The 17,130-nt window shown below is 37.2% G+C and overlaps 2 protein-coding genes and 1 long non-coding RNA gene across 3 annotated transcripts; all 3 read left to right on the top strand.

The window, feature by feature from the left end:
* The first annotated feature begins 1,230 nt into the window (after positions 1-1,230).
* LOC133721984 (probable arabinosyltransferase ARAD1) lies at positions 1,231-5,872 on the top strand. The gene is made up of 2 exons (XM_062148767.1): positions 1,231-2,867; positions 4,990-5,872. The coding sequence occupies exons 1-2, from the start codon at positions 1,917-1,919 to the stop codon at positions 5,542-5,544; spliced, it is 1,506 nt and encodes a 501-aa protein (XP_062004751.1). The 5' UTR covers positions 1,231-1,916; the 3' UTR covers positions 5,545-5,872.
* Positions 5,873-6,525: 653 nt separating this feature from the next.
* LOC133721497 (histone H3.3) lies at positions 6,526-7,137 on the top strand. Its single transcript, XM_062148122.1, has one exon. It carries the CDS (start codon positions 6,588-6,590, stop codon positions 6,996-6,998), a length of 411 nt encoding a protein of 136 aa, XP_062004106.1. The 5' UTR covers positions 6,526-6,587; the 3' UTR covers positions 6,999-7,137.
* Positions 7,138-13,832: 6,695 nt separating this feature from the next.
* On the top strand, positions 13,833-16,816 carry LOC133723557 (uncharacterized). Its single transcript, XR_009853111.1, has 6 exons — positions 13,833-13,849; positions 13,989-14,056; positions 14,161-14,198; positions 14,759-14,861; positions 14,972-15,117; positions 16,515-16,816. It is a non-coding gene; the product is annotated as an uncharacterized LOC133723557 (long non-coding RNA).
* Positions 16,817-17,130: the final 314 nt, after the last annotated feature.

The raw sequence follows: 17,130 nt of genomic DNA, 5'->3' as shown, positions 1-17,130 counted from the left end.
TTAGAATAGATTCAAAGTGATTCACTTATTTGATGGCTTAGCCATTAGTAATAGCTTAATTTGCTAGTATTGAAGGTTAGAGATTGAGAGATTGAGAGATGTGATGTGAGAGAATCGAAATGATTGTAGCGAGCCTTTGGGCCTTAGATTTAATATGGTAGTATATCATTTAAGAATAAAGTTGTAATTAGAGATCTAAAACTTATACAAATAGACTGGACAAATGAATATATATATATATATATATATATATATATATATATTTATTAAATATATAAATTTAATTTTTTTACTATTATATTTCTAACATGCTGGTCGGTTCGGGTTTTGCGGTTTAAGTACAAGAGAAACCAAACCAACCCATTTCATAAATGGTTTGATTCAGTAGTGAACCGGCTTTCAATTTTTAAAGTTAAAAAACCTTAACCAAACCATATTTAACGGTCGGTTTTGGCCGGTTTGGCTGGTTTGTACTATGTTTTGCACACCCCTAGGCGCAAGGGCTGGGAAAAAAAACCGTGTCACCAATTTTGGTGGTGGTTGACCCGCTAGTGCATATGCACTGTAGGTACACTGAATGGGCTTCGGTCATTGTTGGCTTGGTCAACTGGGTCTTCTTGGTTCGTGTGGCATTTCAATTATCTGGGCTTTTCTTTGCAGATCATCTGGTTGAGTTACGCTTTATCAATATTTATGTAGGCTGCACTGGCTTTTGCAGTATCTGGGTTACTCTTACGAATCTATTAGGATTATAATGCTGGAACTAATTCAAATTTCTTGTTGGGCACCCTCACTACTTTTATTTTTTTTTATTTTTTCTTTTAAAGTGTTCTAGTTTTTATATGCTGCCTCGGGTCTTGTCCATTTTTGCTCATGTGGTATAGTAGAAAAGACCTGTGGTAATTTCACCCATGAGTTTACTAGTTTTGTTGCTTAGAGTTTTTTTTTGATCAAAGGGAAATATTTATTAATCACAAAATAGTACAAGAACGAGTATATAATGGTCTTATTAAATCCTATAAACTATAAAAAAAAGTGCCACACTCTAATACTAAAACTTAATTACTTAACTTAGAACTTAGCCACTCCGGTACCATCCTCCACCAAGTAGGTTTGGTTAGGTACCATCCTCCACCAGTAAGTTTTTTGTCGAAAAGGATCCTCCACCAGTAAAGTTGGTTTTAGGGTTTGACAGATAAAATGTATTTATTTATTGGTGGGGATGGTGGGATTCCTGATAATTAGAGACTGGTAAGCAACAGTAGACGGAAAATTAAAAAATTATAGAGAAAGTCACTTAAGGACGAGGTCCACGAGGGCGAAAGAAAGACGGAGCGGTAGAGATAGACCAGACCACCTATTCCCACGCTTCTTCTTCCTCCCGCTTCCTTCTTTGCTTCTTCTTCTTCTTCTTCTTCAGAGAAGAGAGAGAATTCTCACAATCTCTGTTGCCTTGTGCAGCCTCTGTTTTTCCTCTACGGTACGAGTTCTCACGCCATTCTAATTTTCAAAACCCACATTGGCTTTTCTGTTTGCTCCTTTGCTTGGGTTGCATTTTGGGTTCTCTCTCTTGCTGGATTTGATCGGATTCGTTTCGATTTTATCTGGGTTTTGTTATCTTGGTGCATTTTGGGTTATCAATCGTTGTCGCATCTTGCTGAGCTGATTCTCCATATTTCTAGTCAATGCAGAATGCATGAGCATAATGAGATCTGTTTTTATGGGTTAGCTCACATCATTCTCCATATTTCTGCGTTTTCACATCATTCTCTATTACTGTGGTGGGCATTGATTGCTTAGTGGACTCTTTTCTGATTCTCTTGGCTTAATGTAGTTTGCCTTGGTTTTCAAATTTCGGGGCGTTAAACATCATCATGATTCACAGACCAAGTTATTGATCCTTTGGGATTTTTGCAATGGCCGAAAGGAATGCATCATCCCTTTTGATTATTACTCGGAAATCTTTGTTCTGTTTATTTACATTTACATCACTACTCTTCATACTATCTTGGGTCTTCCTGTTGCGTTCAAGCAGTCGCCCCCAATTCATAGACAATACATTGTTGCCTAATTCTAAGCTTCTTGCTGTGATTGACCATGCGATTTCTGCAACTGAGAGTCAAAATGATGTTGAACCCTCAGTTGGGAATCGATCCATCCTTGTAAATAAGGAAGAAGAAGAAAAATCATCATCTTCCTCCCGACCTAGTCGTGGTGTAAAATGTGACACCAATGAAAAAGAAGTTCTCAAGGTATTCATGTATGATTTACCCCCTGAGTTTCATTTTGGACTCTTAGATTGGAAACCCCAAGGAGCTACTGTTTGGCCAGATCTTCAAAGTAAAGTGCCGAGTTATCCTGGTGGCTTGAATTTGCAACACAGTATAGAATATTGGTTAACATTGGACCTCCTTGCTTCAGAACTTCCCAATCCCCCAAATGCACGTTTTGCAATCAGAGTGCGCAATGTCAGTGAATCTGATATTATATTTGTACCATTCTTTTCTTCCTTGAGCTATAACCGATTCTCCAAGATAGACCTACACCAAAAGAAGAGCAATAACAAGGCCCTTCAAGATATATTGGTTAAGTATTTGACAGCTCAAAAGGAATGGAAGGCCTCAGGGGGAAGAGACCACTTAATCGTGGCTCACCATCCAAATAGCCTTCTGGATGCGAGGATGAAGCTGTGGCCTGCAACTTTCATACTTTCAGACTTTGGGAGGTATCCTCCAAATGTAGCCAATGTGGAGAAAGACGTCATTGCACCGTACAATCATGTAATCAAAACCTTTGTAAATGATTCGTCTACTTTTGAGAGCCGTCCTACTTTGCTCTACTTCCAAGGAGCAATATACCGAAAAGATGTAAGTGCTCTTTCTCCTTCATTTACTTTCTTTGGTGTTTATAATAACATGTCAATTATGTGGCTTCTCCTTGTGTTCTTGATTGGCTATGCTGCACTTCACAATTGTGTTAATTACTAGTATGAAGTACATGAGCTCATAAGTATACCTATACGCTTTTATCATTATAATAGAAAATTAGAAATTGTCTCTAGTTTTAAATATTCAAGTGATGATTTAATAAATGTTGTGTTAATGCTGGCGATCGGATACTTGAGCAGACTGTCCAATAAAATTTCCTGTTCTGACATTACATTAAACGAAGTATAACTAGGACTTTTAATTACTAGTATGAAGTACATGAGCTCATAAGTATACGTATACGCTTTTATCATTATAATAGAAAATTAGAAATTGTCTCTAGTTTTAAATATTCAAGTGATGATTTAATACATATTGCATTACTTATAGGCATAGATGTTGTATTTTGAATAAAGTGAAAACTGTTGGGTGCCAGGTATGGTATAGTTAGAGGAGATGATTCAAGATATAGTACCACATGCTAACTTATTCATATAGTATGCTATTGCCAAGGTACAATATGCAGCATGCAAAATGTTTAATATCTTTTTTTTTTCCGATAGATCCTTAGTTTATAGCTTTCTCCAGTTCAGCTAGCAATAGAATATATTTATGACTATTTTTTGTGGGAGAACATATTTAATATTTTTAGCTATAGAGTATTTTCCTTAGTTTGCATCATTTTATTGGTTTACAATTCCCTTTTCCCCTTAGTTGATGTCTTTTTTGCCAATTTGATTTCACAAATCGAATTTGTAAAGTATTTTTTAACTTTCATATTATGAATATCTGGCCTCTTCAAGGTTATTTCATCTGTATTCGACACCAACAAATTCTTCCTGTTTCTGACTATGATTTTATAGGCCTCATAATTCTGTAGGAAGCATCATGATGCAATTATTCACTTATGCATTAATATTTGGAATATGACCTGTAACCAGTGTCCACTGTTGGCCAGAGAAAAAAAAAATAATAAGAAGTGATCAGTATTATGGATCCTGTCTTTTACTTATCGCTTGACAGTTAGATATCAACAGTAAGAGACAAGCTCTCTGGGTCACTTCTTATTTATTTATTTTTTTTCCCTGTGTCCAATAATTTTTGTCTAATGCTTTCTTTCGTAGTCTCTTTTTTGGTATTGGGTTGTTGAGTTGTTCCCCTCTATAAATATATATGTCTAATAACTATGAGGTAGATTTTTCCGTGGGACAAAGCTAGCAGCATTGTTCTCTATTATCTAATAAAGAAGTATTTTCTAATAATCACAGTTTATCTTATCTAAAGGTGTATAGTGCTAGGCCCAGTATTGTTGGTTGTGTTTCAGATAACTGATATTTCTTCTTTTTCATCACACAAACATCCAACAGAAAGTTAAGACACATACATTGTACAGAAGATTACTCCCATGTTAACGCACTATTCACTTTAGATGAGAGATCTATGTGGATTAATGACATCTGATATTAGAAGATAGAAGCAATGGCATCTCCAATTTTAATGATTACCGCATAGGTGATGACAGATTCATACGCATCATACCATCTTTATGTCACCTCAGTTGATTAATTCTTTTCCTCTTTTAAATTCATGCGGTTGAAGGACCAGCCTTTGAATGAGTTTGGGTGTGTGAGCTGTGCACACTCATGTAGATTTGGGCTCATGAGTTGGTACTATCTGTGATAGATATGCAAGTTACACGCGCGCGCGCGCGCACACACACACACACACAGACACATATACAAATTTGTGTGTGTGTGTGTTTGGATATTGATTTAGAGGGTAAAGTTAGTACCAAGAAGATTATTTCCCAATTTGTCCATGTTCTTTCTTCTAAATGTTGACAATTCCTACACGATCCTTAACCGTTACTTTTTCCTGGCAGGTTTATATTGTTAGCAATTGCAAAAGAAGAAATTAAGTCAATTCACATAATTCATTATGCTCACAAGTGTTTCAATTTATTGCCTCTGCTTACTGCTTTGTCCTTCATTTTTCTAATTCTGTTGTAGGCTGTGTTCATATCTTTCTAATGGTTCTGCACTTTCTGGCTCTATATGTCCAGGGTGGTTTTGCTCGGCAAGAGTTATTCTATCTTCTTAAAGATGAAAAGGATGTACATTTTGCATTTGGGACTGTTCAGAAAAATGGAATAAGAAATGCTACGAAGGGAATGCATTCCTCCAAATTCTGTCTTAACATAGCCGGCGACACCCCATCATCGAATCGCCTTTTTGATGCTATTGCTAGCCACTGTGTGCCTGTTATCATCAGTGATGATATTGAACTCCCATATGAAGATGTGCTTGACTACTCTGAGTTCTGCATATTTGTTCGTACAAGTGATGCTGTTAAAAAGAACTATCTTATTAAGCTCATAAGAAGCATTGGTAGGGATGAGTGGACGCGAATGTGGAAGAGGTTACAGGAGGTTCAAAATTTCTACGAGTTTCAGTACCCATCAAAAGAGGGTGATGCAGTTCAGATGATATGGAAAGCAGTCGCTCGAAAGGTTCCTGGAATAAGATTGAAGTTACACAAGTCTAGACGGTACTCTCGTGCACCTATCCAGAATGAGAAGGGGTTAACAAGGATACCATCACCAAAAAACTTTTGGTAGATAACCAACATTCTTTGTGCCTCTGCAGCTTTTTTGACTCTTAACCAACACCGAAGACTAAAATGATCAATTAACTTCCATTTGTTACAATACAACGAAATCTAAATGGCTAAATTTAGTTTTACCCCTTTTGAGATACACTTGGTCCTTCTACTAGGAATATGAATTAGTTGGTAGCCATATTTTGTTTTCTATAGAAAGTTGAAAGTTGAATCTTTGTTGAATTGTAATTGATTCCCTTTTACTGTGTATATTTTCTTGTATGTCTGATTTCAGATAAAAGCATGATGTCAGATAAAAGCATGAGTCATGTCTAATTTTAATTACAGCTTTATTCCAGTCTATTCTAATTTTTTTTTTTATTTTGGCAAAAAATAAGTTTCTTTTGAAACCACCGAAAAACAGCTTCACAAACTCGAATGATCAGTGAAATTTCTACCAACCTGATCGATCCAAGAAAACAAAAATGACTACTGCAGCATTCTTTTCAGCTTTCTTCATTAAGATGTGACTATGAAACCTACGAGTTGTGGTGTCTAATGTGAATGATCTATATAGGGCATGAAAGTGATCATTTTGTTCGGGGACTTTTTCGAACTCTGTGGTACGACCAATGTTTATTTCTCTCCACAGTGTTAGATTATTACTTAGATATTGGTGATCAGACGTTGACATGGTTTTCATGAGATTGTGCACCGATCATGTGGATTAAGTAAGGAAATCCAGTAAAATCCGCCAAATTCATCAAAACGGATCAAATTAAATTAAGGCTAATGGGTTAATCTCCGTGAGAGATTGTAAAGGGATTATTTTAGGCCAATAGGAAGCGAGTATTCATGTTTTACGATCCGTAGCATATAGGAAAGCTGACATCTAGACCGTTGATTGGGTCACAAAGAAACACAACAGTGGAGCATCGTGACCGTCCAATGAGGCACGGGTTCACTATATAAGGAGACCGACCGAGGCCTTTTCATTCTCACAACAAACAAAACTCAATTCTCAATTCTCTCTCATTATCTTGATCTCGAATTTCGTCGCCGATGGCCCGTACAAAGCAGACTGCTCGGAAGTCGACCGGCGGCAAGGCTCCCCGGAAGCAACTGGCGACGAAGGCTGCCCGGAAGTCGGCCCCGACGACCGGAGGAGTGAAGAAGCCGCACAGGTACCGGCCTGGAACGGTGGCCCTACGTGAAATCCGAAAGTACCAGAAGAGCACGGAGCTGCTGATAAGGAAGCTTCCGTTCCAGAGGCTTGTTCGGGAAATAGCGCAGGACTTCAAGACGGACCTGCGTTTCCAGAGCCACGCCGTGTTGGCGCTGCAGGAGGCGGCGGAGGCCTACCTTGTTGGGCTCTTTGAGGATACCAATCTCTGCGCCATTCATGCCAAGCGTGTTACAATTATGCCTAAGGATATCCAGCTTGCTAGGAGAATCAGGGGTGAGAGGGCTTAAGCCATTCATCTCTGTAAAAAGGGGATTTAGGGTTAATTGGTGGAATCATGATTAGGGGATTTAGGGTTTAATTTTCTATGGTTTTTAATAAATCGTCAGATTTGAAGACTTATTGCAATTATTTTGTGTTCGACCTCTATTTTCTTGCCTTGTGCATTTTGTTTAATTACTTAAAAATAGAATTATTATTTGCAATGGTAATAAAGAATTTTACAAACTGTACGAAATATGTTAATTTATATAGAAGTTTATTGGAAAATACCGCAAGGCTAACAATTTACAAAATTCCACCTATTTAGTTTAGACTTTTATTTTACAAGCATAGCTGCCCTACATTATGTGTTGAGATATGTGATGAATGATGTAATTAGTAGCTTAATTGTTCATCAGCTTCTTGTGAATTGTATGGTATGTCAAGTGGTATTCGTGTTTCAAGTCATTGTATGCCTGAATTCGTAACTCCTATAACTTTATGCCATAATTGTGCGAACATGACTCTTGTTAGAGTCATTATGGACTTGTCACATATTAACATTAAATAAATTGATAATTAGCTTAATGTAAAAATTATTTTAATATTGACACAAATTATAAACCAATACTTGTAGCTTAATGAAATAGTGTATCAATTCATTAAGCATAGTAATCTAATTCTTAGTCTACAAGAAAGACTACAATGAAGCCTGTTAACAATTCTAGGCCCAGTCACAGCAAGCGAATGATCCAGGCCCAAACCCGACAAAACCTCAAGAACAAGTGATCGTTGTATCACAACGGTTAATTTTGATCAAGAAGAAGGTCTGAGACTGGACTTGGAAACGCGCGAGATGCTTCATCTCAAGAAGGGATTCAAAACCCCAATTGCTGTGAATCAAGAAGCCGATAGAGTTAATTGCAACATCTGGATATTGAGTTCATGCTTTCGCTGAAAAATTTTAGCAGCAAATTGGGGAAAAAGCAAAACCAATTTTTTCTGTGAAACTCGTTTTGATTCGTAGCATGATTATTAAGTTTTTGATTGTGCTCAAGAACCCTAGTTGCATTCCCTGCATGCGTTAGACTAGAGTCAATGGTGACCGGATGAAACTTACAATTTCTTGATTGTTCTGTGGTTTCTTGGAATCGAATGAATTTGTCTGTGCTTGAATATGCATGATGAATTGATTGTTTATATGATATTGTGTTTGTGATCGTGTGACAATGTATAAAGAATTAATATCTCCCAAAAATTTTACGCATTGTTGAAATTGACAGATACAAGAGCTTATTTTCTTATAAAGATAATTTGATCTGGTTAGAATATAAAGTTAAAAGCTAATGAGTTTTGTGATTTTCTGTTGGCATAAGTGAATATGGTGCATAAAGCATGCTTCATTGGTGTTGGTAGAAAGCATATGGTGTAACAAAACTAAGATTGTGTCTTGTGTCTTAAAACTATGCCCTTTTGTTTATCTTCCAAAGAAGTGGTCGAGTGTGGTTTTAGAATGCAAGACAGCAGTATGCATGTTTAATGGAAATATATTTGAATACTTACAAATTTTTTTCCGTCTAAAGATGTGGATAAATTTCTTTGGATATAACTTATTTTTGTTAAACATGGTATATTGATAAAGAACTCCACAATATTATGCTTCTGCTCAAAAGTGATGCTTAATATTATTTTATATTATGGACTGACATGAATGCAAGTATGGCTTGATTAAGTTTTCTGTATGATTTTGTTTTTTGGACTGTTCTTGTTTTGATTGCTTAAGTTCTTAAAGACACAGAAAACTTAAAGTAATTTTCTTTTCAAATTGAGAACTCACTCGTTTTTTATTTTCTCCTTAGGTACTCCTACATGAATTTGAACAATGTCTTGATGCTAACTGGAACAAACTATAGAGCTTGGTTAGACTCAGTAGAGAACTATATGAGAATGCATGAGAATATAAACTATTGCTTTACTGAGGATAAGTCTGAAGAGTTGACTGATAAGAGCACTAAGAAAGAAACTTATCTTTACAAGAAGTGTCATAGATTCAATAGGATGGCTAAGAATCTCATCCGTACCTCTATGTCCAAGACTGTCAGGGGAAGCATGGAAGAGCCTGAGCTAGCATCAGATTTTTTGGAACTTATAACTGCAAAGTTTAAAAAAGTGAGAAAGCAGAAGCAGCTAGGCTAACTAAGGAATTTCATGACCTTAAGTACACGGGTTCAGGGGGAGTTAGAGAGCATATCATGAAGCTAATCAACATCAATAGTAGGCTCAAAGAGCTATTGATGGGGGTTAGGGATGAACAGGTAGTGCATTATGCATTGCATTCTCTGCCTAGCAGTTTTAGCCATCTTATGACAAGACCCGTCTCAAATTTCACCCTGAAATCCAAGATGGCCCTGCGGGGCCCACCTTAAGAATAACTCTACCGAAAATTCGGCGAAGTCACCCCTAAAGATGGACTACCCAAAACCTGCAAACCACACAAAAACACTTCTAGCAAACCAATCTTATATCCCTGGAGCCACCCTGCTCCCAATATCATATCACCTCTAATTTCCCAAATACAAGTCTCAACTCAACACCATTAATCCCATAGGTTATCAAAGCAATACTAATCCAAGGTAAACAAGGAAAACATAAATAAAATGAATATGCAGAAGCTGTACTGTTGACTATGCCTCAACACCATGTAAGCCCGACCTCAACTAATCTAACCTGCAAACTGGGCATTTAAAACTGAAGGGCCTAGGGGAAAGTAATTGAAAAACACGTTAGCGTGAGTGGACAAAAATAAATCAATAAAATAATTTAAATGAAGCAAAGCTTTAATACTTTCCAACGTAATTAAACTTATAAAACCTCGATGCATGCAACATTTAAGGAAAATAATCTGAATGATGTTCGGCTCAAGAAAACCGACTAGCCCTGCTAGTCACAAACAACCAAGTAAAAAGACTGAAACTTTGATGCTCAAGAAAATAAGACCAGCCCTGTTGGTTAAACAAAATCGGACTAAACCTGCTAGTCAAGTAACAGTAGAGTATGGGGAAGAAGTCATCACTATACGATTAAGGGAGCTTCCCAGGCTCGGGTCGGAACCTCCCAGCCTGTTGAGTATCCCATGCTCTTTGCTCAACTCACCCATAAACATATAGTAAGCGGGGAGGAGTACTAATATGCTCGACTACACCCACGTGAGGAGGAGAACTAAATAAATCGACCCAGGAGTGGATATGAGTAACATCATACGAAAACTGAAAACCAATAAGGCTTCCCCAAAATATGCAAATAAAAGCTTGAGTACGATTCCCAACAGTACTCGGAGAATTGCATAATAAATCACATGAAACAACGACGTGTCCCACATGCCAAAAGGATATTCTCAAATCCATCAACAAATGAATATAATTTCGTCTAAAAATCCCATTTTTGAAAGCCTTTCAAAAATCTCAAAGTTGACGAATAAAAATATACTTAATTCTGGAAATCATATCGGAAAATAACTCGTCGAAAATCATCATAAATCATAATTCCAAATTCGAGCATAACAAATTCATATCCGAAAATCATGCGGAAAAACAACCAATAAACCAATTGTAAAGCAAAACCAATAATGTGTTTGATAAATCAAATAAATCAATAATTCAGAAAAAAATATTCGCATAGATCATTTAAAATCAAACGTCCATTCACAGTACGATTTAGGCGATCACTCGTACGGATTTCCTCGTCAAGCAGTAGCCCGGTACGTCGTCCTGTACACAATTATATTCCATAAACAACAATTCGACAATTAAATACAATTCTAAAACGAAACTTGAAAACCCCTCGTAAACCAATATCTCCATTTCTTTCAGGATTCAAGCCAAACTTCATCACTAATATCAATCCATCGATTAAAGTATTCCATAGCGGAAATAAGGGAAATCCGAAGGTCGGATTCCCATAAATCGACATCCGAAACTCCAAAATTCGGAAATTCACAATCGATGTCAAACTTCTCCAAAATTCACCAAAATCACATATGCAACCTTTACGCACCTTTACGCGCCACCCACAGTGGCGGCATGTGGGCCCCACGCCCCGTGGGCCACCACCACCGATGGCAGCAACACCTACTTAACAAGCCCAACAACTTTCTCAACTATGACAAGGTAAGAAAATACCTCGAAGTGGTCGAACAATTAAGCAACCCGAAAAACCCGACGGTGAATAGTGCAGAAAAATTTCCTGACGTGATTTCTCCTTCCATGCTTCGATCCGCTGCAAAAGGTTTGGAGAGCATGAAGGGTTGCCCAAGGCGCTTCTAAAAATCCTGACTTTGTCGCAGGAGGTGCCCAGAAATGGAAGAAAACGACGTTGACCTCTTTTGCTACAGTAAACTTGTAACGCCCCGATTTGCACCTCCTCAAATCAGTCACGTTACAGTGCCTCGAACCATTAGGAGCATAGGCTAAAAATAGTTCAGCCACACTCCTAAAGATACGCAAGGCATTTTGAATAGGATTTGACAAAAAATTACTTTTCAATGGAAGGTAAAATCGAGCTAGAAGTGTGAATATGAATGAGGTGAAATTGAGAAGACTTTTGGTGCAATAACTTGTTACGTCGAATACCAAAATAAATTCCATTTCTAAAACCAAGTTTCAAGGAGTTTCAAATCATTGGTCCGAGTAATATTAATTGAGAGCAAACAAGTAACAGATTTCAAGAAGATTGGAAAGAGATAAGCTAATCAATTTGAGTAGAATACCAAAGGAACTTAGTATGCAATTTCGGAACCAATAACTTCATAGCAAACACATAACTAGCAGAAAATAATTGAAGAAGATGTTCTGATCAATTGTTACAAACTTACTACTAAACAAGGAATTATGAAATAGGTAGAATCATGAGATAGATAATAGGATTTGGAATCCACAATCCAAAACCTGTTAACGGGACAACTTTTCGACAATACACAAATTCGAAATTGAGAGAAAGCATGCCACACCCATCGCCAATCCTAGTTGTCCCGTTTTAGTGCACAGTACCTGCAATCACACAACTGTTGTAGGGATGAGCAATCGTCCTCGCTGGCCCAATATGGCTCAACCCTAGCTAGGTTTGAAAACAATTGTAATATATAAACATAGGTGCCGACGAGTAAGTAAAAACTACATATATAGATAAAATCCACATTGAAAACATTTTCTGTAAACTCAAATATTCGGATATCCGATTAACAAGCCTGATGACCGATCATAAAGCCAACTACACCCTTACCACGATTACTATCGTTTAAACCGGCAAGGCGTAGCGAGAGTGTCCACTTACGCCGTATCACCTAGAAGCAGTGCCACACCTCAAAGGATGTCAGACACTCTACCGTCCATACGGCCCCTCCGGAGGTTTAGGGGATCGAAGCCCAAGGAAGTCGCTATACTCCTCTCACTCTCAAGTCACCCTCATTATCTCAAATAAGAATAATCATAGAAAACCAATTTTCAAACTATAAAACAATATAGAAAACCACTAACTAGGGCGAGTCCCCCTACCTGGAGTCCAAAGCTAAGCGATGTTGGGTGAATAATCAATGCAATGCCATCGTCCACTGATCTCCTTTGAGTTATAGGAGGCCCTAATCCGGAAATAAGCAAGTGTCATTAACTATATGGAAGTGAAAGATGACAAAGCTGGATTATTTTGGAACTGGACAGTCTGATAGTTTAGACATAGTAAACATTGACCAATCAAGCTAAAAATTTCCAGAAATAAGATTCAAGCACTACTAGAAATCTGTTCATAGACATCGCATGTTTTAAATCGGTCAGACTTGCCCACGATGTAAAAAAGTAATCTAACATCGTTTTACGAAAATACCGATTTAAATGTATGTCATTAACATCAGTTCTTAAAATGACCGGTGTTAAAAGTTTAGTTCGAAAATTTGCGGGAACCTATTTTTGCAAAAAACGCTAAGTCTTTTAAGTGAAATGAAGAAGCGGGGACTAAAACTCAAAACTTTCACACTTAGAAAAAAAATTGCGCCCGACCCCAAAACTGAAACAGAAAACCCTAACGTTGGTCTCGCCCGATTCCCTCCAACACTTGAAACTTTGTTCACTTTCTCTGAAACTTTCGAACCCAAATGACTCTCACTCCTTCCAAACCCTATCTCTCTCCCTCCCTCTCTCCCCCTCCCTCAAACCCAACCCCCCCCCGACTCTCACTCTCTCTCTATAAACTATGGAGAATATGATGAACAAGCTACGGACCAAACCCCAAAATCAACGAAGATTTCTACAGCGCTACCCTCCCCGGCGGCGTCATCACTCTCGCCTCCTCCATCGTTATGCTTCTGCTCTTCTCCGAGGTCGTACCACAGCATCCCTTATTCCTCTTTTCCCTTTCTTTTCTTCTCTCTCTCTCTCTCTCTCTAATCAAAAAGGGGTTCTGAAACGCGCCAAGCCTTCCTCACTGCCTCCGACTCTCCGATCCCTCTTCAACTTGGTTTATGAGGTACCCTTTCTTTCTCTGCATCTGCTTTCCGATCTCTTTGCCTTTGCTTCCTTTTCTCTTCTGTAAAGTTTGCTGCTTTTGATTACATGTTATTGGGTCACAGATCTGGTCCTTTATCTAATTGGATTCTTTCAACTATTTGGAGGGAAATTTTGATTCTTTCTCTTGATGGGTTTTGCTTGTATCAGATCCCTTCGTAGTGTGAATCTGGTACTATGCAAGGATACCCATTCCCAAACTGAAGCTAATTTCTCGATTTCATGCGTTGTCGTTGTCATCGCCACCTTCATCCGGTCTTCTGCTCCCGCAAACTTTTTTTTTTTTTTGACTTTGTCAAGGGGAACCCAAAGGCTCCCGCAAACTTAAGGTCTCTCTTCTCATGGGTTTAAATTTTCTCCAAGAGTTTTGTATGCATTTAATTTCTAAATTAGAGTTTCAATTTCACTTCTGGGTTTAATTTCTGAATAACTGATGGTAAAACAACTGAAATTCTTCTTGTTTTGCAGAGACGATGAAGAAGAACCCAATACACAAAAGGCCTTTACCTTTTCGCTCCTATTTTTTTGTTTTTTGGGTATGCAATTTCTGTTCCAATTGCTCAATCCCTGTTTCAAAGTTCAATTCTTTGGGGTTGAAATTTTCTTCATTTTTTATGTTTGTTGAACTAAACACTTGCAGGGAAAGTCGAGTTTTGAGGACTTACACCTTTGTTACTGGTACGTGCTTCTAGGTCTTAGTTTGTTTGACTTTCTGAAAGTTCAAATCATTGTGGGTTTTTCTGAAACAAAATTTTCAATCCATACTTGGTATTGGGTGTACTTTGTTTTTCCCATTTCTTATATCCGAATTGTAATCAGATTTGCTGTTCGTCCCTCCACAATTTCAATGTATATGGATATATGCATAGTTATTTATTTTAGCTTTTGATTTCCTATAGATAAATGAAGTGGGTCTGGTTTGTTTTGCTTTAGCAATGGTTCTTTTACTTGTTTAATTTGTTTGCACTTCAACCACTTTATGAATTTTGCTCGTTAACGAAATAATACTTAGCCTAGTTTCCTTGGATTTGAAATAAATGTTCTGAGTTTACCAAAAAAAAAAAATGTTCTGAGCTAAATACAGAAACCTCACTTGTCTAAGGAGAATGTATGCACAATCTGATGCTTTTTTTGGGTAGGCAATTGAACCTAATATTCTTTCAATGGTTGGGAAATTGAAAAATAGCAAAGCGTGCAATGAAGTTATAAACTCTTTACATATCTGTTTGATGGTGTAGGTTAAGTATTGGTGGATGGGAAGGTGATCAACAAAGCCGGTACTCCAGTATCTAATAAAGCTGTTGTAAAGAATATGGCTGAAGTCCCCAAATATGTATCTAGGTGATTCACTTTAACAAATCAATCTGCACTTCATTATATGAGAATCATTTTATGCTCGAACTTTGGTAAGACCTGTTATGCTAATTTGTTCCTCTGTTTTGTATATCCAGAGCAGGACATAAGTTAGAAGCTGCTATTTATCGATATTACTGGCAAAGTAGCTCTTGATTCATGTTGGTCAACTGGTGGATTTACCGACTGTTTACTTCAGTATGGTGCATTGTTTGTTTATGGAGTTGATGTTGGATATGGCCAGGTAACAACCCCTAAATCCAAATAAAAATATCTTATCTGTGAGTATACCAATTCGCTTCTATTCTTGTTCAATCATGAGTTATGGTATGTTAATCTTTTTTTTCCTTCAAATTTTAGTTTACAATTGTAGCTGGGGTCATACTATTAATCTTTTTTTTTTTTTTTTTTTTTTTTGCAAAAAGACTGAATCTTATATTTGCTATGGATTTGTTGGCTTAACTTTGTTGTACCTGGAGTTATGCTTTAGGATCTGCACAATCTTTTTGGGTTAGCAGTTGAATTAGTGTACTTGGATCACATGCTATACGGATCAGCAATTTGAGATTAGGGAATGAACTGAGCTAAAAGATAAGTTCTTTTTTAAGTGGCAATATATGTTTAGTTGCTTGGGCAAAATTCGAACTGAATGATAGGCTCTAGATTTACTGAAAGTTCTGCCTTGGTAAACATATTTTCGGAGTAGTCGGAATCACATTAATGTAAAGCATCCATTTTCTTGAATCAATGTAGGTCCTGACATGGAGGATTTGAAATGCGTTGCTGTGCTACCATTGTACCATATATATGTTAATGTTATTCATTTTGAACCTCCCTACCTTGTATTTGCTTTATTCTGAATCTTTCAACCTGCTTCACTTCTCCAATTGTTTCTCTAGCTTGTCTTGAACAAATCTCAAAAACCTTTGTTCTTATCTTTTTAAGAGAAAATTTGCATTGCTTCTGTGTTATCATGTAAAGTTGGAATAGATATCTAGAAGGGAAATTTGTAATGTTTTTGTCTGTTTCTCCTTTGGTTATTGTCACAGTGGTCCAGGCAGAGCTGGTATATGCACCACACCATTGCATTCCCACTTGGTTAATGTGGGGTTTGCTAAACTGTAGCATCTTCCATATAACAGGAAAGTGACTAACTTACTGATTGATCTGGGAGTCACTAAGACTCACACCAAACCACATGTTCAAGATATAAAGTCACTAAACTACATCAATTTAGGTCATAGGGAAGCGAGAGATTGCTCTTTTTTGAGCTCTCTGTTTGATTACTCATAAAGTTGGTGCTTCTGCAGTTGTAGCATCTTTGGTTCTTCAAGGAGTTCTCCGTGGTTTTAAGGATACAAAAACTCATCTTATCCAAGTTTTGTGTCCCTTTGTGCATGAACAGTCATTTTCAAAAGATAACCAGTTGTTTAAGTGTTAAGTTGTCTGCTGCCTGTTATTAACTGATAAGCTGTAGGAAGTTATAACTTATAATATACCTTCATTTCATGGTCAATCCTTTGAGGAGTTGTATTATTGGCATGCAAGTGCCATTAGCTCAGTTACAGCCATTCAATTTTTCAGATTATACAAGTTCTCATTGAAATCTTATTGTAAGTCTAAGAGTTTAGAGTATTCCAGGTTGCAGATGAACTTGTAGCAGAGTTTTCTGACCCTATCAATGGTGTCACATCCCCTGATCAAATTGACAAGGTGCGCATTGAAGTGGCTGATTATATACAGAGTTTGATGTAGGAATGTGACTGCCAAGATGTTTTTTGAGTAAGGCTATCTAGTTTTGGCTTTGAAGCAAAGCTTGGTGTGGAACTTTTGTACATTGTTGCTCATATGTTTCCAAGCTAGCTTTTGTAAGTTTAGGGGTTTATTTTGTGAATTATGTTGAATCATGAATTTGGAAAGAAAATTAATGGGAAAGCCCCTTATTTTGGATGATGAGAAATGCAATTTTTTCCCCAGCAATAGCTAAATGCAAACTTTTCACATCATGCTTGTCAAAATGAAGTGAAGTATATTAAAGCATAATAAAACAATAATGCCAAGGAAAACGAAGTCAGTTGAGAGATTAGAAATCAGTATCAAAAATGAAATGGATGTCCTATGATTATCAATATATCGAATTGTAACTCAAAACCGATGTAATCAAAACTACTGCACATCGATTTCTAATCACCAAACCGTAATCTATTATGAACATACAAATCACCTACCATGGAGCAAACCGATGTGTGGTCAAAAG

Source organism: Rosa rugosa, chromosome 7 (assembly GCF_958449725.1).
Source record: "Rosa rugosa chromosome 7, drRosRugo1.1, whole genome shotgun sequence".
NCBI lineage: Eukaryota > Viridiplantae > Streptophyta > Magnoliopsida > Rosales > Rosaceae > Rosa > Rosa rugosa.
The sequence above is the reverse complement of the archived record's forward strand: the minus strand, read 5'-3'. Positions and strand labels throughout refer to the sequence as shown.

Bases quoted from the DNA above. Each gene is read 5' to 3' on its own strand.
- LOC133721984 (XM_062148767.1), top strand. From the start codon at position 1,917: ATGGCCGAAAGGAATGCATCATCCCTTTTGATTATTACTCGGAAATCT. The intron at 2,868-4,989 runs GTAAGTGCTCTT...CTATATGTCCAG, and splicing joins GAGCAATATACCGAAAAGAT to GGTGGTTTTGCTCGGCAAGA.
- LOC133721497 (XM_062148122.1), top strand. From the start codon at position 6,588: ATGGCCCGTACAAAGCAGACTGCTCGGAAGTCGACCGGCGGCAAGGCT.